At 21.6% G+C, this 27,363-nt stretch overlaps 1 protein-coding gene across 5 annotated transcripts in view; it reads right to left on the bottom strand.

Annotated features, from left to right (window-relative positions):
- Dys (Dystrophin) overlaps positions 1-27,363 on the bottom strand; it is a 514,896-nt gene that overhangs the window by 341,461 nt on the left and 146,072 nt on the right. Inside the window, exon 1 of one of the 5 annotated variants that reach the window (XM_067286833.1) lies at positions 17,876-18,032. The exons of 3 other annotated variants lie outside the window; for them this stretch is intronic. In XM_067286833.1, the coding sequence (XP_067142934.1) occupies positions 17,876-17,897 (22 nt within the window). In that variant the 5' untranslated portion in view covers positions 17,898-18,032. Of the gene's footprint in view, positions 1-7,201; positions 7,779-17,875; positions 18,033-27,363 lie in introns of those variants that run through there. One more of the 5 variants, XM_067286832.1, reaches the window with a different exon arrangement.

Raw genomic sequence — 27,363 nt, 5'->3', positions numbered from 1 at the left:
ATTGATATTTATAATTTATCGATTCTTCAAAATCAAGGATTCATCTAGAAAAGTGATCTTTCTAAATTTAAAAAAAAAAATTACATTTAATTCAATAATTAAATATAATTTTACATTTTTCAGATACAGTTTTACATTTAATTGTTTAAAAAGGAATGAATGTTCAAAAATCGTTGGACGATTCTGTAGGAGCTTAAATGAGAAAATAAATAATTTATTTATCTCATTCAATGAAGATTAATGACACAGATAGTATTTTTAATTAGCTACCATAAGTGGTTTCTTTGATGTAAATAAATTAAATACTAATTTTATCGTAGTATTAAGTTCGGTATGTGGTAAAAAAAAAAAAAAAAACAGTTCAATGCATTTCTCTCTGGCATATAAATTAAAAATAAACATTTTAATGCATTCCTCCTTTAAAATATAAATATAAATTAGTTTCAATACATCAAAATATTCTTTATGCTCCTAATTTTATAACATTTAAAAAATCAAAAAACATTAGAATATAATTCAATTATAATATATTGTATCTTAAAATTTAACATATTGTAAACTATTATAAAGAATATTTTAAATTAGTAGTATTAGATCTTTATAATCTACTGAAAGAGTTGCAAACGGTGAGATCAAATTTTGTATTATATTCAATTCAAATTTAATTTTAAAAATGTATGTAAAAGAAAGCAAAAAATAAATTTACTTTTAACTTTTATTATAATTTATGAAGAATTTTATTTAAAAATAATTTTGTATGATGTTTTCATAAATAAAATAGCTATGAAAAATTCACGATAAATATTTTCTTACGTAAGTTACGAAGATGCTAAATCGATGCGATTCACCTCAATATAAAAGAACCTTGTAAAATCGAACTTACAAAATTCATGTAAATATTTCATTAAATATTTTTCCAAAAAACGAAATTGTTATAAAGGTCATTAAAGGGTTAAAGGGTATTAATTATTTTCATAATACTGTAATTAGTAATTGAGAAACTTATTACGAAAACAACAAACTTTAATTTCTGAGTCAACTAATCCAGACGTTAAATTAGTTTATTATCTGGAAAAAAATATATATGTTTCATCGACAGAATTAAATAAATTCGAGGAAAATTCAGTACTTAAATCTTCAAAACGGAATGCTAATTTTTAATTAAATGGTATTATCGTAATGAGATTTTTAAACAGCTTATAAAATTAATCAAGAGACAGATTATTTTAATATAATTAGAAATAATAGATATTAATAGGGCATCTCTTCTATGTCTATTAATATACTGTACACATATAATTACTTAAGAAGACGAATAATAATAAATTCATTCAAAAATTCGGATTAACCTTTGAAACAGAATTATTTTCCATTTGAATATTTTAATATCTGAACGACGTTTTACTCAATAGCTAGAAATCAATCACCATTACAATAAACTGATTTTATTAGCATTTGAATTTTAATACTAAAGAATGAATTAAATCTAAAGATATCACTTATTTCCAAAATATATTTTCGACTTTATTGCTTTAAAAATTTCCAGTTTTTATATCACTTATATAAGAAATATCACATAATAAAGTTTCACATACATTTTAATATTTTCTGAAAATCTTATTAAAGAGTTCATTCACATTATGTATTCGTGCCATATATTTTGTGGGTTATATATAAATTATATATTTTCGTGGTTTATATATATAATATTTATTTTCAATACAAATTTATCGGTTATATATTTTCCTAGTCACTATAATATCTTTCATATAAAAAATAAAACCGTAAATTTTTAATTTTAAATCTGGGACATGAATTATAATCTTTTTAAACAACTGAGAGAATATTAAATTGAAAAATATTATTATTATTCAAAATTTGTAATTGTATCACTTTCTACACAACAAAATTAAACTGGTTTTATATAATTCTCTTTTACTTTAAGAAGAAAATCTATTAGCTATCGAATGAAAAATAACAAAATATATCATAACTTATTAAAACGTGTCTATTTATAAATTTATATGAACTTCAGTCCGTTTCGATGTTAATTAAGAATTCTCTAGTTAATTTATATCGATTAAAATAATGCTTTTTAACTTCAAAACCAACTTAATATTCAGCTTAAAATATTTGATGCCGTTATCTACTGTTGTAAACAGGTTTTTATTAAATTAAAACAATTGATGAAAATTGCTCATTAACTTTTTTAACATATTTATTTTAGAAGTATTATAAATATAAATGCTATTAATGATTAATTTCATCGATTATAATTATTTTAATGAAAATATAGCATATTCTATTCAAAAAAATATCGAAAAGTACAAATTTATTGCATTATTTTAGACACAAATTTTCCAATTAATGCAAAATTCTGTAATTCCTTGAATTATGATTTCCCTATTATTTCCTTGTATAAAATTTTTTTATGTTCATGAATAATTTGGAATATTATACGGAATTAAATACAGTATTTTAAAATATTGGATATAATATCGAAGTCATAATTTTAAATGCATCCAAGTAAAGTTTAGAAAAATTTAAATATGAATTTTTAACAAGATAATAAAATATCCAATTAAATATCATATTTATAATAAATACATTTATATTAAAAAACACATTATTTTCTAGATACTAATCCAATTTTTTGAGGATTAGTAATAAAAGATATCGTGACGACATCAATACATTGTTAAATGTAATTTCTCTTATTTAATTGTATATTGTAATATTAAAGGTCCTAATTTATTAAATTTATTTTCTTTAAACACAAGATAATTTTTTTCACGTACTGCAGCTGAAATATTTATTTTGTATGATAAATGATACATATTTTTAGAATTTTTTGAATATTAGCCTACTTGTGTAATGAACAATAACCATCTCTGATGATATTACTTTTGCAAACTTTCCTGATTCGGTTAGCGAAAGATAATAGCTTTATAATCGCATAATATCGTCGTTTAGGAAGAAATAGCCGAGACATAATTTACTTTCGAAAAACTAAATGAATTTTAATTTCATCTTTAAAAAAATAAATTTTTCATCTTCCTTTTTTAAAATCGACATATGAAAATATTTTTTAATTAAAATTAGATTTTTAATAAATGTTGATGATTAAATTTAAAGTATACCTGAAGAATTTTTAAAGTATTAAGAAGCTTTTAAGTGATATTATTTAAAAAATACATTTATTAAAATTTTTTTTCCACATTTTTTGCCTTCAATAATTAAAGATTCGATAAGTTTATTATTTTTTTTATCCTCTTCTAAAACTATTATTTACAAGTACAAAAAATTGGTTTAAATTTTTTTGAAATATTATCAAAATTTAACAATTTTATAGTCCATTTTGATGATTTTGTATGTGTTACTTACAATAGAATTACTTATAAAGAGCGATAAAATATCACTTTGTAAGATTATTTTCCTTCGGATAAATGAAATGAATGATTTAAAATATATTTAAATTTTATTATTTTTATTTATTATATTATATTTAAACAATAGAAAAATAAAATTTTGCTGGGATATTAGATTTTCAAAATAAAAACATACTTTATTTTCTCTAAAACTTCTTTTGACACACTTATTCTTTTATCTGATTTGACACTGGGTATAAAAGATGTTATATCATATAAAAAAAAAAGTGTGTAGAGCAATATGATTGATGTATAATATCACGAAAAACTTCTATTGTTCAATTATTCGAATTTTATCTCCCAAGGAATAAAAAATAATGGTCTAGATCCAACATCTATATTTTTTTTGAAAATGCACGCTTATTATATTATTATTTATTCCTTAATAGTAATAGAATAAACATAAATCTCTCCTGCTGAGATCACTGCTTAAATGCAGCAAATATAATAGAAAATATATAATTCATAAATAAATAAATAACATTGGTTTATTTATAAATTACAAATAATTACAGTGAAAAAGTATTTAATTTAGTGTTTTACCAAATTAATTTGATAAATTTATACATATAAATTAATTTGAAATATAATATATTCTATAATGTAAGATTATATTACACTTTACAACTTTAATAAATTTATAATTAAATTTAATTATAAACTTATGTAAGTTATTAGTAAAAGCATAAAAGCACATATATAGTATATATATATAAACAAAATAAAAACAATGAGACTGTTCCATTATTTATAGAAATAATATGTTAATTCAATTTAAAAATTCATATTTACAATTCGAGCTCCGTGATTTATTCTTTTGCACACAATTTTATTTAATTTTTGTAAATGTTTAAAATAAAATTATAAGAACATTGCTGTATTATTACAACAATGCAAAAATTAATAGTTTATTTAAAATAAATATTTAAATAATTACAGATCTATATAAACAAATATAGGGCTTAACGTAAAAAGCAGTCAATTAATTTAGATAAAAAGTATTAAAATTTTTGCTAAACTAGAAAGCAAAAGACACCAAGAAGCGACTTAATAATTAAAATTAGACTGATAACAAAAGATAGCATCAGCATCGTAGAGAAAATTGGAGACTTAACATAACATGAGGAAATGTTACAAAAAAAAAAAAAAAAAAAAGTGAGAAATTTATCTGAAAGAAGAGTTGATAATGACTATAATATAATATAATGTGTATTTTATTTAAAAATCCGAGAGAAAAGAACAATCATCGAATAAGTGAAATAGATCTGTCACTAGCTACTACTGTTGGAAGGACATTGCTTCAAAAATATTTATCACGTTAAATAAAATAATCCTAATTTAAAACGAAGTTGCTTAAATTTTAGTCGTTAATCGTACAAATACCAACGCATATACGAATATAAAAAAATAACTTTTTTAGAATGAAATATTCATTCAATACAAAAAATGTAATGAAAAAATTTTAAAATGGTATCGTCTTACGAATTTATTTAAATAATATATAAAGAAAATTATCGATACATTTTTTGTTTTAATTGTTCGATGTAAGAATTACTTTTATTAACTTAAAATAAGAAAAATGGCATTATACTTCATACTTAAGATTTTTATTTAATTTATTTTACTTCAGTTTAATTTTTCTAGTAAGTAATTTAAATAATTTTAAATATTAAAAGTAAAATATATTTTTATTTTTATATTTATATAAAGAAAGGATATAAATATTTTGTAATTATTTAACAGGTATATATTACAGATAATAAAATAGTGATTTAGAAATATTTTCTATTTTTTTTTAAATTTTTTTTTCTCTTTTTTTAAATAGTAAAGAATTCATATTATTTATCAACTATAAAAATTCACTACGATAAAACTATATAATATAATATGTAAACTAGCAAAAGAGTTTTGAAACTTTTAAATTAATTAATTTTACAGCAAAACAAACAAAATCAGAATAAAATATTTTATATATCTAAAAATATATTGAAATTCTAAAAGATAGTAAAATATACAAATAAGTCGTGTAAATAATAACTTAAAATAAATAAAAAATTAAATTAAATTATTTAGTTAAATAAATAATATATCTCTTATATGCTGTGAAAGAAATAGAAAAACATTCAAAATTTGACTTTCATATATTTATAAATTTTTAAATTTATATAAAATAAATGTCATTGTATGTGTTAGTTTTATATTGGAGGGGGAAAACATAGTTGTGTAATGTAGTGGTCGTGTTCCATCCAATTTCCTCTGATTACTGTGTGAGCCATTCATCTTGTTTCAGAAGAGAAATCAGAATTGAAATAAAGTGCTTTAAGTAAGGTTCATACAACATACTTGAAGTTTGTGGTTTACTTTAAAGTTTATATAATTTAATTCCATAGTTGATGAAATTAATTTTGAATAATTTAATTGTTAAATTTTTTTTAAAAATTATAGTAAATAAGTTACAATTATTTTCAAAATGTACTGGATAAAGTTTATATATATTTTTTAATATACGCGATTATAATGTGAGTTTCAAAATAACCTATTGAAATTTTCATCAGATTTGTTTTCAGCTGTCAAATAAAAACAATTACTTGAAAAATATTTTTTATTACTTTTTCACGATTCATTTTATCGCATTATATATAGTACATTATTATTTTATTTTTATTTATAATAAATAAGAAATTATTTTAAAACATATTTTTTATTTAAATAATATTTTACAAATTTAAAATATATATAAACAAATAATAATAATAAATAATAAAATTCTGTGTTCAATCAAATATTTATATTTTAAAAATTACTTTACTTAATAATTTATTTGTTCAAATTTATTTTATTAATTAATATAAATATTAACGATTTATTAATAAATACGATAATATAAAATCTAATTAGACTAAAGCAATTTTGCTTTTAGTCTTTCAAACTTTTTCAAGGTCGCTGCTTTTAATTTCGAAATTAAATTATAAAGTATTTTTAATTAATTTATATCTTTATAGAATTGTTTCAAACATTTTAAACACTTAAACTAATATTTTTTGTACGCAAATTTTTATATAACATAAATCAATGGAAGGTAGAGTATTATTAATTAAATAAATACATTTTCTTTTAAAATAATAATAATAATAATAATAATAGTAATAATAAACTTTCTGGACAAAAGTAAATAAATTTAATTAGATTCAATACTAAAATATTTATTGTTATAAAAATGAACTGTGAAATTTCTAAGTTATTCTAAACGATATTTAATTAACAAGTCACAGAGGAAACCTTTTAAATAGCTCAATTTAACGGAACTGTTAATTTCCGTTCTAGATTCTTCCAATTGTCTGTTTTAGTTGCTGCTGACTCCAATTAGAGATTTTACGGTTACTTGAACGCAAAATTTGTCGTCGCTAATTAGGAAAAGACCGGCAAAAGTCAGAAGTTAAGAAATCTTTCAGTTTTAAACCACCATCAAAGATTACTTTTATTCTATACAGTAATTAGTCCACCACTCGTACAGTTTACCCCTTCGATCGAAAAACGAGAAACATACAAACAGAAATCTAGAAGTTTCTCTCTCTCTCTCAATAAAAGATATTGTATTTGTCCTTGAGTTGAACGATCGCGATTTTCCTCGTGTGAAGTTTTGTAGTCAATTTATAAAAAAAAACTTTACCTCGTTTTATTTTCTTAATTTATTTGCCAATCGAGTGATAAAAGGCAGGTGTTTCTTATCTACATTATACTCTAAAACTGATGACGTAATAAGAGCTGTTTACCTTTACGTTTCTGGCATTTCATCCATGCTGCTAAAGACATGTTAAAACGGCTTTACTATCGAGGCATGAGTTCTCAGGCCGGCTGTTTCAGGTAATATGTACACCATGCCACGTAGCCGACAGGTGCGCTGCGGAAGCCTGTTTTATGACGTCATGCACGGGTAGATGCATTTGATAGATTCGCTATTTTAACTCGCAGAAGATCAGATAAGTTAGTTAGTTCTTAAATTTCTCCACGTGATTAACGGAAAAGAATTTTTATAACGATTGTCTCGACATTACCCTTATCATTTCTTTGTATTACTTTACCAATCGTCGTGTATCGTTATAAAGGAAACTTTTTTTTTATTGACTGGCTATAAAAGCAGCTGTGGGGATGTAGTCTAATGTCACTTCCGCTCGTATTTCCCACGTTTCCGTGTAGTATCTTCTGATAATTATATTTTAAATATTAATTCAATTTAAATATCAATTCTCGTTTAGATGACTATAAACAAGTTACCTTAAGCGATATTATTATATTTCACTCGGATTATCTCAATTATTATCAAACTATCATAACCGGAATTTGTTTTGAACTGTGTCTACGGTCATGTTAAATAATAACAGACATTTTAAACAATACGTGAAATTCAAAAATTTACTGTGCATGATATAATATATCAATTATCACAGATATTACACATATAAATATAAAATTTCACAAAAATTTTTGATTTAAAAAACTTTACTATAAGTCCTATACTGAAAAGAGTTTTGTCTGTCAATATACATTATGGAAAACCTGTGAATGAGACTAATTATTCGTGATTTAATCACTTAACAATGTACAGTACAGTACAATACTTATTAATATATTTTAGATTTATTTTTTCCATGAAATTTCTAAAACATTCTATCTAGATATAGGTCTAATTTATAAGGAATTTGAAGGAAGTATTATTTATAACTTAAAAAGGTTTATGTAAACTAATTAATTTTATGAAGTGTGATTTGTTTCCTACTGGTATAATATTAGACTTACAAATTCATTGCGTTCTTTGAGATAACAGCATTAATTAACATTTTTACTTCCTATTTTAAGATGTATTGTCTTAATACAAACATTAAATTGTTTACCATAAATAATATATCATTAAATGTACAGTATCATGTTAACTAGGATTTAAAATTTGTTCATTAGTAAGCTAATTATCAAACATTTCTTTATGAAATTACTACTGGCTTGCATTGACAATTTTTTAAAACATATTCATAGCCTCATTATTTCTACATTTATTATTCATTCGATCCACTCCTTTCCAAATTTACATCCTATACAGTACCGAAGATATTAATGTATCAACGTGTTACGTAATTTTCCTCATTATTCCACTCATACGTACAGTTTTTGCTACACAATTATATAAGATAATTAAATTTTAAACTATGATTTGATGAAATTTACTTTAAAAATATTTTTCCTGTAAACTATAATAAGATATTAATTTATCGCTAATTTTAATTAGCCATAGTTTAAATTTTCTACAGGAGTATATAAGTAATAATAATAATAGTACAGAAATAATTCTTGAAAAATTCTTTACTTTATAGAATTATTATTATTTTTTTAATCTAACGTTTTAACTTTAAATTTCGATTAAATTCCTGTAAATTATTTATTCTTTTATCAAAAATCTTTATAGTTGAAAGTGTAGATTTTCTCTAGTTTAATAATAATGCTTATACCGAATTGATCAATTCGACGATAAACTTAGAGAAGTATTAGTAAATAAGAGAAAATTTTGTACTTATGATCTAGAAAATTGACAGTAATTAGGCTATGTCATGTTTGTTTTATTTTTCACTTTTTTGTTTTTCTTTTAAGTTAACTAAGAAGTTCGTGTTCCAGTTGTGACTAAGATAAAATTTTAGACACGTATTATGATAAAAAGCTGTCTTTTTTCCCTCCAATGCTATAATATATATCAAAACATTACACTATACTAAGTTTTGACTTGATCATTTTTTCTTAATCATTGTGATTCGTTGTAATCATTTGAAATAACTCATAAATTAAATATTAAAAATTTATTCAATAATTAAAAAACAGTATTAATGTATCAATAATCGCTACGAATAAACAATATTCACTATTATTTTTATTTAATATATTTAATTATGGTTTTAACTACAAAAATTTAATAATTAAATGAAAAATTCTTCTTCAAAGAATTTAAAGGTATGATTAAAAATAAATTAAAACGAATTACCTGCAATTATTTCGCAAATATTTTCATGTAAATGAATATTTAGAAAGAAAGCACATTTATTCCTGTTTTATTTCAATATTATACAGAGAATTTTAATGATGGTTTGAATATTCTATAAAATTTGCTAACCAAGTTAATTTAACAACAAATGTATATAAATTTTTAATCATTTTAATTAAGTTATTCATATTTAAATCGAATAATTTACGGTCTTTAATATATTTACAATTTAACGAAAGTAATATTTCTTGTAAATTTATACCAAACATACAAGATGAGAAGACATCAATAAATAAGAATATGTAAGAATATGTTCTAATGGAAAATATATTAAGTTTAGATTTTAACTGACAAGTAGACTCGATCAATATTGAAAGAGTTTAATGAACATATAAAGACATTAAAATATTAACTTTTCTCTAATTTACTTCCTAAATGTTTTCGTTATCATACTCAAAACATTTTAAATTTAAATACTGTAATTAAGATAAAACTTTAAAGTTACTTTGTCTAAATTTTCAAACGTTTAGCTAATAAATTATAATTATAGTACGAATAATTTATTAGAACTAATCAAAAATAAGGAAAAGTTATTTAAAATTTTTCAAGGAATAAAAACAAAACAAACATAAACAAAACAAAACATTTTTCTCTAATATGATAAATGAATAAAGGTTTTTGAGAAAAGATTCATTTACCATGTTATTATAGTAAACATAAAAATGCATATTACATCAAATATATTTTTCTACCTTTTTTGTTTTGTTTTTTCATTTTACAAATGTCAATATCCACAAAATTTAACTATTCTGTTAAAAAAGATATTAGTAAGAGTTTGGTATGAAGTTCTCATAATTAATAAACTTTTAACATATAAAAAATTATCTGTAAGTTATGTTCATAATTACAAATTATTACAAAGTCAATACTAATTTTAAATTAAAAAAATATATGTGACTTTCATGATACTTTCACTTACAAATACAAGTTTTATTAAATAGAGAGAATGATTTTATTTTTCTGAAATACTGCTTCACTAATTAAGTACTAATTAAATCACACACACACACACACATACACACGCATAATATATATATTATGTACAGTACATAAATATCAGGAATGCACAATAAATCACACACCAGTGTCTTAAAATAATTCTGTAATAAATTTTGTGAAACTTGAATTATTCTATGATTAAATTAAATAATATAAATTCAAAATACATAAAAGTTATTACAAGAATAATTCCTATGAAGTTTGAATTTATTTAATTTTAGCTATTAATCATTTCAGAAATTAAAAAAAAAACTTGCAAAAAAGAGAAATTACTACCAGTTAGGGTGTTTCAACAAAAATTAATCATTTTCAATGGGAGAGAGAGAAGCAGATTTTTGATCCCAGCATTCAGCATTAATAGGGTTTATTATTAATTAATTTCTCCTTCTTCATTTTCACATAATTTAGTCGCCGAAGCTGTTGCTCTCCTGCAATTATAATAGCATTTCTTCGCCCTGATGTGCACCTATTTATTATTTCTGATTCTGATAACTTATTTTTTGTATATATTCAATAACACACATTGTTTTAGCTTACTGTATAAATTTAAAATTTTATAGAATTATTATTAATTATTGTATAGTTTATTTATTAATTACAATTTTAGTGTAACGAATTCGAGTTTACTAATTTTTATTTGAATGGAACGTCTCCGATAGCTTAATTACAATTTAAATTTATTCCTTATTCTAAAAACAATTGTCTTCTACGATAAGGTGAGATTTATAATATTCGTCTAATTTTGAAGAGTTAAAAAATATATTTTTAAATAAAGTGTCAAGTATATGGTTATAAAAACACATATATATGGAAATTATTTCTGATAATTTAATTTGATAACTTCATATATTGTAAAATATTGATAAGCGATGAAGAAAACTTACAGAAAGAAAATAAAAAAACAATGCAGAAAAAACCTTATAATTATAAGTGTTTCTCAGCAATTGACTGTAATATATAAAAGGTCTTTAAAGAGAAATCTTTGTAGGAAACTTTTAAAACAATGTCGAGAAATTTTAGTATGTTGCTTCACTCCCAAATAGGTTTCGACAATAATTCTACAAGACTGCTTCGAAAGTATCGATTAGTAAAATAAATAAATTTCATTACAATCTATCAATTTTACTTCTAAACCTTCAATTCAGAATTTCTCAAACAAAATTCCGTAGAATCATCACATTTTGTGGGAATTATATATAATTCGTCCAAGAAATTTTGTGGTAATCTATATAAAAACTTTATTTTAAGAAAATAATTTAAGCTTATTATTTATTATAAAATATGTAAAACTTGAAATTTATTTTATTATTTGACATATAGATTAAGAGCTATTTGTGGAAGAGTGATCCCATATTTTTATGAAATTTGCTAAATCTTTGTTTAAAATACTTTATTAGCAAAATGTGAATTTTTAAATAATCTGCTGGAATTTTTAATTCGAAATAAACGGAATTTTAAGTTAATTAAATGTGTATTATTATTAAAACATACATTATTTTATTAGATAATATTAGATGATACGTACATAAATGTTTATTAAGTCGCAAGAATTTTTGGATATTACATAATACTATATTTATTTTTCGACATTCATTGTGATATATAGCATTAAAAAATCAGAAATTAATAAATACTATTAATTTTATTACCTAATTAAGTTTAAATTAAACGTATGAAAATGTAATTAAAATTCAATTTTTGATTATTTAAGTATTAGTTTAAGTAATGAAAAGTTTAATTCCTATTGAATATTTGATCTAATTTTTTTTTTAATACAAAGAAAAAAATTTTACTATTATTTATGTTATAAATCAATCAAAAATTATAAAATTTAACAAACTCGAATACTTTAAATGAACAAAAATATGCTTGGATGTAATGGTAGATATAAAGTACTCTTGACGTAGAAATATGATACTATGAATTACAGTGTATGAAAATAATTATGATTTTGAAATTAAGATAACTTTTTAAGCATCTTTTATTAACAAAAATTTTTTTTAAATAAAGATTTCTGGTTAATAGTATGATAAAACCTTATACTAGAGAAAAATGATAGCTTAAATTATCAAAAATTTATTTCTTATTTTAATTTTCAGTAACAGAGATGACACGTTATTTTTAATTTTTAACATAACTGTTTTACTAAAAAAATATCATACTTTTACACCTTAAATGATATTTTTGACAGTTTTTGTAGAAATGGATTTCTTTTGTGAAACGTCAGTACACTGGGGTTTACGCGACCGGACTCAATTTCGTCTATTAGGAGCGGGTTCGACCTGCAATAGAATCAATCAAGTGATTGAATCAAGTAAGTGATTGAAAGAACAGAAAACTCCAACCAAACTGTTAATGAATAATCATGAAAGTTTAAATTTCTATGTAAATGGTTAGTTTAATATCTCACTTATTTATTTATCTCGAAAGGAATTGTTTTATCATCACACAAAAGCCTTAAAAATAATATAGCATAGAATAGGTAATATCGATGTTACACTAAAATTGTAATCTATGATTTTAATTTTAATTTTAATGTAAAGAGCAATAATCGTAATTTAATCATTTATCATTGTAATGTATTGTTATACAGTATTTGTATTGTGTTTGTATGCATATCTACTAAATTTTATATACGGTGTCTACAAGACAAGATTTACAATATTTTCAACATTTTATAGTCTTGTCTGGAGAACAAGTTTTACAGTATTGGAAATTCAACATTTTACAATAGAGAAAAATTTTGGAAATAAAATTCTTTGTCTGCTATGGCCACAAAGTTAGATCTGTTTATTTTACAAATTTTAAATTTTTATAAAATATAGATTATAGTTATATACTCTGGAAATTAATCTGGAAAAATGTAATGATCGAGATATTTACAATAAAATTTAACTAAAGATGAATAGTTAAAATTTATTCATAAGAAATTGATAATTAACTGATGCTGGACTACGGAAACTAGACTGTATATAAATTTATTATTATATGTTTAATATTTATATCTTTGTTATATATATAATTTTTTATCACTATCAGATTACTTACTGTAATATTTATTTATTTATTCAATAGCAAATTTTTAGTTTTATCCAAAATTACTCAAAGGTTATTATATAATTGTAATTTTACTATAAAATTAATAATTGCATTACAATATCGTAGTCATGAATATTTATAAAAATTAAATTATATACTAATCTTAATGCAGAGTTATTACATATTAGATAAAAGATAATTAGTGCAAATCAGATATAGTCATTCTAATGAAAATGTATATAGAATTTAGTCATCAAAACTTCAAAACAGCATTTAGCTATATCCCAAGTTCGCTAACGCTAATAATTTTAATTAATCATATAATGTATCATTGCTCTTAACACGTTTGTTTATGTATTATTAAACCAATAAATAAATATATTTTGTAATTTTATAATTATCACACAAATAAAATAATTGAGGTACAATTTACCTTTTAGTTAAATCATATTTCTACAGAGTTGGCTTCGTTCTGATGGACATATTTTCCTTTATCCACATCTTACTAACAATTTCTTAAATATAATAATTATCAACAAAATTAAAATTATATCATTACAGTCAAAAATATCCGTTTGAACATTAGAATAAGAATTGTTAATCTTTTTACAGTTTTAAGTAACATTTTATTAATTTAGTCACTACAAATTCCTATTAATTAAATTGTTATAATTTAAACACATTGTTTTATAAAAAAAATAATTTTTTAAAAACAATGTATTAAACTTCGTAATTAAATTTACAAACATAATTTTTAATATATAGAAGTCTTTTAAAATACATTACCAATTACCAATTTTAAAATACTAATTACAACAAAATATTTAAATTTTTCCTTATTTATTAAATAATATTTTTAATTTAGCAATTTAGTTTACTTGAAACTGATATTTCAATAAAACAAATAATTACGTTATTTACGACGAATTAACATACAGATACATTTAATATAGCCTAAGTTTTAAACATTGTTATAAAAGATTAATAAAAAAATTAATTATGAAGTACAAAATATAATTGATTTTCTAAAAGAATATATTATTAATTTAATAGACTTAAAATTAAATAAATTAGAAAATATTTTTATAAAAATTTTTACTAAATTAAAAAGAAACTTCAAAAATCATAAATAATAAATATTTATATATCATTTTCAGATGTGAATATTTTCTATAGTTCATTGCTATGTAAGTCATCGAACTCATATATTCAAGTTCAATACCCATCTACCGACCAGAGCGATAAGTTTATTTTTCAAGAGTTAAAAAAAGATACTAAAAATAACAAAATTTCAATCAATTTAAAATACGTTGATATCATTCAAGTGTATCAAAAGTTTAAGATTTCCATTCGAAAGTTTACTAATGAAAGATTAAAATAAAAATTAAATATAATTGATAATGAATAAATTTTGATAATGATAAATAATTTTTAATTACATTGATCAATATTAATAATTTAAATAGAAAAAAAATTAAGAAATTCAAAAGGAAAACTATTGAAATTTTCAACATTTGCCTGGTAAAATATCGTTATTTTTACCTATTTTTGTAATATTTTATCAACTTTAAACAGAATCTTCATAAAGAATCGCTTATTTGGTAAAGAGTTTATTTTGAACTGACTCAACTGGAAAAATTGCCAAAAAATGTGCAAATAGCCTACTATTTTTCAATCAATTTATCAAAGTTTTCGCACATTACGCTTATCTTGCGTTTATTATAATTATGCATTTATTTAATTAAAATTTTATCCAGATGTATTTAATATAATGATTCTAGATAAGGTTAACTTGTCAACAGATTTCAATATGTTGTATAAATTTTTATATTTAATTTGTAAATCTAACTTCATTTCTTGATATTAATTATCAATAAAATAGAATTAATGAATTATTAATTTCTTTTATTACTGATCTCCAAATAAAAATAATTATATATATTTTTTATTTGTATCTACATTTAAAGGATATGGGTGTATACTTACATAGACATAATTTATTATTATATCTATGTAATATATTTATTTATATTACATATACTGTATGTACAAAACAAATTTATATATATTATACAAAAAACTAAATTTATTTTAACTGATTTCTCAAAATTCTGAAAATAGCAAGTTATTCACGATCATCTCACATAAAATAATTTATTTAACGCTAAATTTATATAAAAAGAAATTTTGAAATAGTATCAATTAAAAATAAAACAAATAAATTAATTAAATTTAATTAATTTTATTATTATATTTACTAAATTTTAATAAAGCTCTATTTTTTTTCAAGTATAATTTTTTTATCTTCACAATCATCATATTTAACTTTCGATATTTTTAAATGTTAAATAATATTTTAAATAAGATAATAAAAATAATTTAGAAAGAAAAAAAATTTTTATGATTTTTTAAATTGAAAATTAATATGTGTAATGAATATTAATCACAGTCTACTCAGTAATTAAATTAGATTAAATCTAAATTTAACACATAATAAGTTTTTTCTTTATCAATATTACAACTTGTTCTTAGTATTCTTAGCAATTGACTTAAAGCCTATTAAAGACTGTCTCTTATATAACTATCTCCACTCAGACTATCGACAGATGGTTCCATACACAGCTAAAGCTCCAGATGTTCGTTAAGTCACCCAACGAATAAAGTACCGTACCATAAAACTACCGAGTTGTATTATTTGGTAACAAAGGAGAGAAATAATCTTCCATTAACAAGAAGAATCCAAAGAATCAATATTAATGTCTGATACTACTCAGATTCATCATTCGTATTCTGTTAAAATCAACTATTTCAAAAAAATAAAATAACTCTACACTTCACAATGCCCCGTATAAAATATTTAATAATCAAACAATGGAACAGCGTATTAAATGTAATAGAGATACGTGAAAAAAATGCAGGCATTAACTTGTTTCGTAAATTACTTGGTATGCTACTTGCTGCAATTTAGAAATAAATGCTGAATTAGATATGAATTTTTATTTAAAAAAACACTTTATAAAAAATTTAAAGAGCTGTGTAATGAATTTTCAAGAGAAAGGTATAAAATTTTTCAAACGATTTCTTTGTTTTCAGTACAAAGACACGATTGTTTTCAGCTGCTATTTTTAGCAGAATTAATTAGAAAACGAGGACATCTTTTTGATTTCTCCGTATTGTACAATCGTCATGCAATGAAGTTATCTTTACAGGGATTAGTGTAATCGCATTTATCTTAGCACACATACATACACACCTGAGTTAAAAATAAAAATCTAATATAGATATTATCTAAGTGGAAATTAATCTCTTTTAACTTTATGTTTGTTAAAGGTAACAAAATCAACATTTTTTAAAACCTGAAAAACACACTGAATGAAATTCTTACCGTGTATTGATCTTTTTTAAATGAATAACTCTTTAAATAGACATTTCATAACGATAACGTTATTTAATCTTCACAAAATGAAAACTCTTTTTAACAAAGAATTTTTTAAATATCACAAAAAATTTACTCAATTTTGATATAAAAAAATTATACAGAATATCGATATATATAATTTTTTTTATTCGTTCGTTCGTAAATAATTCATATGTAAAATTATATTTATTACGAAATTTATAATGTATTGAATTATAAATAATTCCAAATTTATACAAGAAAACTTGATATTGCTGAAATAAGAGATTGTTTATTTAAAGTTATCATTTTTCTAGAATAAAATATCTGAAACTGGAAATAAATAATAAATCTGGGACGTCTCTAATACCTCCATTTGTGTAATAATATAAATGGTTATAATTATTTTAAAAAATCCAAACATGCACACAATTAAACTTAAAACATAAAATAATGTAGTAAATACTAGAGCAACTTAGTTTATTTAAAATCTGAATAAATAAATAAATATGATAAAAAAATTTGAGTATATTTATGAATTTTTATATATAAATTATTAAATTTTATAACCAAATTTAAAAAAAAAACATATATATTATATTAAAATGCAAAGCTTAGGTTTCATATTCAAATAAGAACAAAGGGCATCAACCGGATCCTATTGCAATACTCTTCTGTAGTAAACACAGACTAGAGAATCGAAAACGAACCTTGAACCCGAGATTTACATTCTAGTCAACTTATCAACCGAATATATAGCACGACACTGGAAGACAGTCTTATTTATAGAATTCCAGACAGCAGCAAATATAATGTTTGTTTTAGACCGAGAATAAGGATTACACACACAACTGTTTCCTAATTTATCATTTGACAGTGGGTTTAATAGCATAAGCATTAAGAGATGAATATGAGTGAATGACTTACATTCGTCGTCCTGCCAATCCATAATGCATTCGATTCTTTTAAACAAAAACTTTTAAAGTAAAGAACGGTATAACGTGTCGTTCGTCCACAATCCACATCTCCACTTGCCTTCGACCAAACAAATTTCTAAACGAGGCCATCACTTGGCGCAGGCGTCGTCGATGCTGTATTACTCGATGATACTTTCCTACTCCTTATTTGCTATCGGCACTACGTCATTCTTCTCTTGTAAATTTATATAAGTTCTTTTTTAAAAGACTTTTTGACTTTTTCCTGTTCAGTTTTTACTAAAGATTTTGTTGGCCTTGTGTAATATTTTATAAAATCAATTATTTATATATTTTAAAAGAAACCTGACCAATTATAATGGTAAAAAGTAATTGAATTAACACATTCCGAATTATTTTCTATGAAAATTCCATCCGAAATGAAATAAATAATTCGAAACTTTACAATAATGTCTTAAATATCGCTTCAAATTTTGAAAGCTTAGTAATGAATGTATAAACATGTATTTATAAATTTTATAAAATATTAAATTATGCGTATTTTAAAACTAATTATGAAAATTTTATTTCAGAATTGAGTCATCATCTTAAGATTATTTACATATATTATGTTAATAGTTTATGTTAAATTAATAAAAAAATTTACAGATTTTAATTGGAAAACGTCCATTTTATGTATTTATATAAATTTATAAGTTAATATTTATTTTTAAAAAATCGCAGAAAATTGTTAAGAATTAATAGTTTTAATATTTTTATAAACTAAAAACCGAACATTTAATATTTTAAATAATTTTAAGATATTCTTAATGTTTTTAAATGGTAAATTTAAAATTATAACATTTAAAACATTAAAAATTCGAGCTTAATACAATATTTAAAATATAACATTTAATACAGTATATTATTTGCTATGGCTGAACCATTATTTTACTTTTAAAAAATTCTTCTACTTGAAAGCATACGCTGCAATTCCCTTCGCTCATTCAATTTATTTTTGAAATAAAAAAAAGTTAATGATTGCGTGAATATGCCTATAAAAATGAGGTATCTTTTAAATATTTAATTTTTTATAATAATTTTAATTGGCATTTTGTGATTTAATTTTTTTTAAATATTTTTAATCTTAAGCTCAAAATGCTTTAAAAATAACATTTTTCACAACGTTGTGCCTATTTTACTTAATAAAAAATAGCTTAAGAATTTAGTAAGACATTTTATGTTTTAACTCTCTATATTTTTATAAAAAGAATAAATAAATATATAAATTTTATCTTTTTCTTTTCGACAGAATTTCGACAGAAATTTACAATATATATATATATATATATATATATATATATATATATATATATATATATATTAATTAATAATAATTTCGATTAATTTAATGAAATTAGTTTATATATACTGTAGACCTTATTTTTATGTTTAAGTCATTGATCTCAATTTCATCCACAAGTTCGATCGTCCAACAGATCATCAATTATTTATCCTTTCAGAGAATTATCTCTGTTTGATGAATCGGTAAACATTGAAGCCGCTTAATTAAAGTTTAACCTTCAATTCTAATGTATATGATCTATTTTGTGAACTTAAATATAACTTAAGTAAATTTTTAACAGACTATAATTTGGCGTTTTGTGATTTAATATTTTGATTTCTTTAATTCAAACATTAATGTTATTTAATATTAACTGCTCTATGAACTTAAATATAACGTAAATAAAATAAACATCATATATCACTATCCTACTCTCTATACACGTCCTTGACCTTAAATCTAGATATTCTACTCGTACTAATAATATTATCTATCCTTTTTCTATTTTTGTATCAGCTGAAGAAATAGGAAGCAGAGGGGCGAGAACATGTTCTGAAATCTGATAGATAAGTCAAGCTCCTCCTGAAATTCTAGTCTATTTCTTTCTTGTCAACTCAAATTAGTTCTTGTCAATATTCTCTCTTCATCATTCTTAGCGGTTTTTTTGCAATATTTTCCTAATTCTTAACTTATTAAATTAACTCAATGATATATAAAATACTTTCGTTACTAATTCTTAATTAATAAGATCATAATTTTTTTGTATATAATTAATTGAAACTAGATATAAAAAAATGATAAATTTGCAAATTATCAGACTGTTGTATTCAATGCGAAGTAATAGAGATTTTTCTGTTATTCATTTATTACTAGAATTTTAATTATAATTAAACAATCTTTGACATTAATTCGGCCTGAATAAATTATAAATTCGACATCTATGCTTTTAATATTTGAGATAAATAGGATACTTAATAAAATAATCAAAATTATCTTTGATGTTTTCATTATCAAAATTCTAACAGGCATTCTGATTAACTTTCAATTGCAAGACGTGATTAATTTTGAAAATAATTTTTCAAAATTTAATAAGTAACTATCATTGGTGAAAATTAATAATTCTTTATATTTTCATTATATTCACTATTATGTAAACAGAAATTAAATTTACTTGTAGATAAACAAAGAGATGATAAATTATGCAGAAATGCAAATTAAATAAATTTTAAAAATATTTTTGAATCTCACAAAACAGATAAAGTAATAGATTGGATTTTAAACTGCCTTTAATTAATAAACAAATAAATTTTAACTGTTTTAATAGATAAGACATCCTCAATCAATCACAGGAAAGAATAATATTTTTCTTTTTATTACATGAGTAATTTGATAATTATATTTACAAATAGTAAGTAAAATTTCTTAAAATATACAGTTTTATAGAATTTATTGTAAATATATTTTAAATTAACAAATAAATAATTTTTAAGGCATTATTAGGCCTTAAAAAGACTTGAGACTAATGAAAATTTGTTTGTTATATTTATATGTAATATAAAAAACAAAAAACTTAAATTTATTTTATAAAAATAAGTCCTGATAATATTATATTTGATCAACTATACATTTTAAAATACATTTATTGTACTATTTCTATTATCTACAGGAGTAGAATAATACAATATTTACGATAATTATTATTATTAACTATAAAAATAATCGAAAAACTGCTCATTTCTACAAAATTAAATGCACCAAAATAATTAATAATAAAAGTTCTACACATTTAATTAATATTGAATGATACTTAAATAAAAATATGGCTTCAAAAACCATTAAATTAATTTTAAAAAAACTTTTAATGGTTTAATTTTAATAGATAAAAAATTTTAAAAAACTTATTTTTATTGTGGGAAATAAACCAATTTAATTATTGAAAAACATAAAACCAACAGTCACTTTCTGAACAGCCTATTTATTGATTAAGCAATCATATCAGCATTATTTGTTAATAATAATTAGACTGGCTTTATTGATTTTATGTTTAATATTCATTAATTAAAAAAAAAAACTTGATAATAAATTATCTAGTGAGTTATATATTTACAATTTACAAATACTTAATTAACTTTACAAATAATAATTTTTAGCTATTAAAAAAGGTATAATAAATTAATACAAGTTTGCTAGCATGTCATCTGTCTGTCCTCAGTATTTCAAAAGACTGCTTGGATCTGAAATTCTCATGATAGTTTAGGGACTCAAGTTACATTCTGAACATCGTGTTTACTCAGGAACTCACATACAAAATGTTCGAAGAGATAGAAAATTTTCGATTATTATTTTAAACTATTATTTAGACTGTATTTTAAATATTAAATTCCGTTTTTCACCTATAGATTTGTGTTTTAAAAATTTAAGTAATGGCCAAAATATAATAAAACGAATCTATAAATGTTAATTTAAAAAAGTTTTATTTATTAGTTTCTGTGAAAAAATTTATAGCTTTTTCGATGAAAATTCCACGAATAAAAGACTAATTAGCCTTTATAAAGAACAATAAACGGATTTCAACATCCAAAAAAATAATAAAAGTTATAATTATAGAAGTAAAATAATTTAATATTGGATACAGACTATAGAATTATATAATGCTCTATAAAATAAAATCAATTAATCGAAATCTATAAAAGAAATTGCAAAATTTAAAATTAACAGTACAGTATAATTAACGGCCGTAAAATCAATGAAACATTCATTAATCTAATTAGAAATTAATGAAAATAATTAAAAAAGAAAAATTAGCATGTAGATATACCAGTTTCCTTTCAAGCGAAAATGAGTCGAAAGTTTATGGTCTAACCTAAATATTTTATGTTGCTAGAATAATAAAAGAGAAAAATAAAATAAAATGATAAACATAATAAATTTAAAACGTAATTATATAATTTTTTTCCTAAAAATTTAGTTATCGATAGGTATTAAAAATTTATTTTAAACTTATATTTTAATACGAAACGGATTAGAATTTTTTCTGTGTGGATGTTTAATTTCTGGTTTCTGATAGAGAAATAAATTTTATTATTTTAATAAAATTAATTAATTCAAATGTGAAACGAAAAAAATATCGAAAAAATCAAAAGTGATTTTTGTAAGTAAAACATAATTTAATAATTTTTTTTAAACAGGAAATAGCTTAACACAGGTCTTATATTATCTCAATTTTTGTTATTGAATGGAATATTTGATTAATGAGAATTTCTAGTGAAATGTAATTCGAGATCTTGAACAATCAAGAAAAAATTATATTTCTTTTTATTGCATAGTTACTGTGTAAGTTGCACGTAATCTTATAAAATACTACGATAAATGATATGGTTATTTTTATAGAAATCAATATTATCCACCATATAATTTTTTCTATGAAAAATATACTTTTTATGGAAAATTTAATTAGTCAATTTGTTTATCATATTTAACTATATAACGTTTAAAAGCATATATTAAAAGCTCAATATTAAGTATTTAATCATATTTATATTTTAATATTTATTACTCATTGATTAATATATTATAATTATATTTATTTAATTTATTATTAAATTAAATATTTTAACGAATATTTTTCTGAAAGTTTTATCAAAAAATGTATTAAATATTAAAATACCAACTAATTCTTTATTAATTTTATTTTAAACAATTTTTATAAAAACAAATGGAAATGTTTTAATATAAATTTATAAAATTAAAAGTAATCAAAATTATTCAAAAAATGCAATTAAATTCTAAATTGATTGACGAATTTATTAACAATTTACTAAAATAGTTTATTAAATCCATTTAAATAAATACAAATATATATATTTTCGTTTAACTTCAATTAATCTTAAAACAGTAACAGAAACTAAGTGAAAAATCAATAATAATTTTATTTTTAAGTAATGAAAAAACCCCACAGAAATAAGAATGATCCTAACAAACAAAAATATTAAATAAAGCAGATAAAAAAAATTATTTCATTTACATAATTATTGTTTTCTTTTGTAAAAATAATTTTAAATAACTTTAATTATAAGAGATTCGAACGTAAAGATTTTATATTAAAATTAAAATTACATAAAGAATTTTAATAGTGTCATTTAATTTAAAAATTAAAGTAAAAAATCTATATCTGTTTAATAACTTTTTAACTTTGAATAGGAACAGCTTTACGTGAAAAATCAAATGACTAATATTTATATAATGTGTGTAAAGGTCTGTACATTGTTTCGATTTTATTAATTTTTATTTAAATTTAAAATGTAGAGAGTTAAGTTTGAAATTCTCCATTTAATGAAGAAATTTTGTATAAATCTAAATTTAATACTAATGTAAAAAGTTTTGAATAGGAAACATTCTACATAATTTATTCCATTTGCATTTAAATTTAGCGTTTTAATATACGAAACTTTGAATAAATTCTTCATTTATTTTGTTAAGTAAAATAAAATTAATATTTTTTTCCTAAAATCTACTCAAATATATTATTAACATAAGATATTAAAATAAGAATCTTAATATTTTTAAATTAAATATTATAGTTATATATTGAACAGAGTAAAAACTACTTTGATGTTTATGTAAAAAATTACTATACCTAAACAACAATTTCAAAGTAAAATTTGGAACTGTCATTAAAATTTGATTTGTTAATAGTAAATTTTAATTCAAACTTTATGAATATTTGAAAAAGTTTCCGATTTAGCGATTTTCAAACGCAAATTCGAGTTTTAAAAATTTTTTGTCAATGATTTATGCTTGTTTTCATGGAAATTTCAGTATTGATAAGGATTTGCTTTCGAAGTCAATAAGAACAATTTGATTAAACAGTCTAAAAATATATAAAGTAGCGTGAAATTACATTTAGATTTATGTTCCACACTAGACTTTTATGCTTATTTAATGAATAATCATCATAATAAGATATGTAATCTGTTTATATGTAAGTTATATATTTCATAAAGCTCATATATTTACATATCAAATAACTAAATAATTATATTTTACGGTAAAGCATTACAATAAAAAACATTAAAGCATATTAAATTATAAATAAACTCTAGTAAAAATATAGAATAAAACTATTTTGTACTTAAAAAGTAAAAATAGAATATTTATGAAAATGTATTGTTTGTTTGTTTAATGGTCTAAGGAAATGCAACAAAAGATCGATCTGCCAAGGAGGAATGCCTCCCAAGAGGACTTTCTGTGAGGGAAACTGACACGTGAAGAAAACCTGGAAAACTACGTTGGTCTGAAGCGAACCCACGACCCAAACTATTAGTATTTAATGGTTTTATCCACTCAAATAATGTATTTAATCAGAAATTTTACAAAATACTAAAGAAAATTTTTTATTAAAATTTCATTTAAAGACTATATAATGTATAAAATCATATAACATACGTATAAAACGTCAAACACTTGTCATCATTGCAATTTTATTACAGTTGAATAAGGACCGCATTAAGTATGGATGCTTTACAGTAATAATTTAACAAATTAGTGAATAGACTTTATAAAAACAATAATAATAATAATATATTAAAATAACAAATAAAAACATGATTTAATTAGACAGTTATATCTTTTGTCCTTTTTCATATCATAAATAGATTAACGTCATTTTTTCATATAATTGTTAAGAAGAAAATTTGAGATTTTAATGAATAAACGTTTCTTGCGGTCGATAAGTGAGTAATTTGAAATTATATTAAATGATAATACAGTAATGAATTTATATAACACTTCAGAATAATTTTATTCGAACAAAACAACTGTGTACTGATTAATATTAAAAATTCAATAATTTATTGTTTAAACTAATATTGAAAATGTATTAAACTTAAATTTTAAAAATGTTATTATTACTATAACAAAAATAATCATTGTAAGAAAAATAGAAACAATTTTAAAAATAAATATTATGCTCAATTAAAGAATTATTGACTTAAAATCCAAGAAGGAAAGCGTAAATTTATATTTATGTTTATTTTCATTTTTGTATTTAATAAATGTAGATTTATATATATTTATGCAAAATAACTTATTCAGTTTTCATTCTCGATTCAGTCATAAATTTCTTGTTTATAGAAGCTTTCGTAAGAAAATTCATCACAATCAAAAATGTTTCATTTGCATTCAAAGAAGTTCGTTGCACGGAATTTTGCTTATTTATAACTTACTACGGATTAATACAGAAACGTGGAGAATTTTCAGCTTCTTTAATTAAATATAGATTTGATTTTCCTTTTAAGGAAAATCAAATCTCTAATTAATTAAAATTCCTAACTTTGAAAAATGAATAACAACTTCCAAGTTTTTATGTCATAAATATGTTTCTAAAGACATATTAACTGAAACACTAAATTTAATTTTGCATAATTATAAAGTAAAAATCTTTCATATTTTTGACTTATTTTCATAAAAACAACATATAGGACGAGAACGTCGTGTTTTTAACCTGACCGTAGTAACAATACAATTATGTGACTGTTCTCGAATGAAGATTGCACATTATTTGATATGATTTAAAAAAAACTATATCATGGGATATTTTGATATTTTCGTCTCAAATATAAAATTTTTATTATAAACGATTCTAATGATTATCATGATTTATAGCCCCTTCCTACTCAATTACAGAGAAAGGTTCTACCCCAATCATCATAAATGGCTACCTCCTGTCTTATTACAAAGAAGCACTTCTCCTTCATCAATTTTCGAATTAATGATTTATATAGCTTATAATATACGAAATTTTTTTAACACGTAGTAACGTTATGAAGAAGAAACAAGGTCAACCCAATCTTCTAATAATGGAAGCAAAAGACTTTGCTCATCAATTTTTAATCAACGTCATTACTCCTTAAAAATTGTTCCGTAAAACTTCATTTATAAAAGAAAGGAATAAATTTAATTTGACTCTAATGAAACTAGTACAGTCTAGTATTCCAATAATGGAAAATATAATCTTGGTGCCTTTGAAATAATGAAATATTTAATTTTTGAAGAAAGAACATATGGATAATATATGATAGATTAATAGTTAGTATATAATATAATTGATTAGCCATACTTTTTGACTAAAATAAAATTTAAAATTATTTTAAGTAAACAGTACTGTACATATAAATATTTAAAAATGGTCGTTTGTTTGGACCGTTTTATAAATATGCTAACTTAATTAAGAAAGCAGAACAAGTAGAAAAATATTTCTTAATTATCAAGAAATATTTTAAATTAATGTATAGTTATGCATATAATACTTTTGTGAAATAAATCAATGTTATGATTTATTTCACGACGCAAATTCTGAGTTTACTTGAATTCGTTTCGATTAGTTTTGACATGATATCTGATGTCTTATCCTCATACTCCGACATAAGTATCAATATAAAGTGTTATGGCAAGCAATTTAAAATCAACATTAAAAGTTGAAAATTTGGATCAAAGTTCTCTTTCGAAGTTGTCTGGTAGTTTTTTGCATCATAAAACATCAAGATTTTTCAATACAACTTTTCGTTCAATTTTATTTTCGTAGCAATCGATGACGAAAATAGGCTCTACAGAACCCTCAATTTGAGAATCACTGAATACTAGAGACCCATACTACTTGAATGTTTTTAAAAATTTATATTAATATTTTTAAATTACATATATTTCTATAAAGTAAAGACAATCAAATAAAGTTTCTCATGTCATATTAAAAAACCTTGAAAAATGTTTCACTTTTTTAAGTTGAGGAAGCACCAAGTATTTTTTTTTTATGGGGGCCTCAAAATTACAGCTACGCCATTGACTATTAGATTGCACTTCAAAGATTTTAGATACGCTGCAATGATTTTAAAGACGAAGTTATTTTTGTTTGTTGGAAAGGGGCCATATCTTCAAATTTTTCTGTAAAATGACATCTTATAGTCAAACGTCATTTTAAAGAACAATAAGACGTCATTAAATAATGTAAAATATTTAATTTAAAAAATTGTTTAGCAAGACTGTAGATGTAAATATGGAAATTTCTCAACTAGATAATTTATTACAACCTAAAAATTTGTTAATTTATTCAGAAAATGATTTAATGATATCATGTGATCAAATGAACTATTTTACAAGAC

Source organism: Centruroides vittatus, unplaced genomic scaffold, assembly GCF_030686945.1.
Source record: "Centruroides vittatus isolate TY-2023 unplaced genomic scaffold, ASM3068694v2 scaffold_386, whole genome shotgun sequence".
In the NCBI taxonomy this organism is placed as follows: Eukaryota; Metazoa; Arthropoda; class Arachnida; order Scorpiones; family Buthidae; genus Centruroides; species Centruroides vittatus.
The sequence above is the reverse complement of the archived record's forward strand: the minus strand, read 5'-3'. Positions and strand labels throughout refer to the sequence as shown.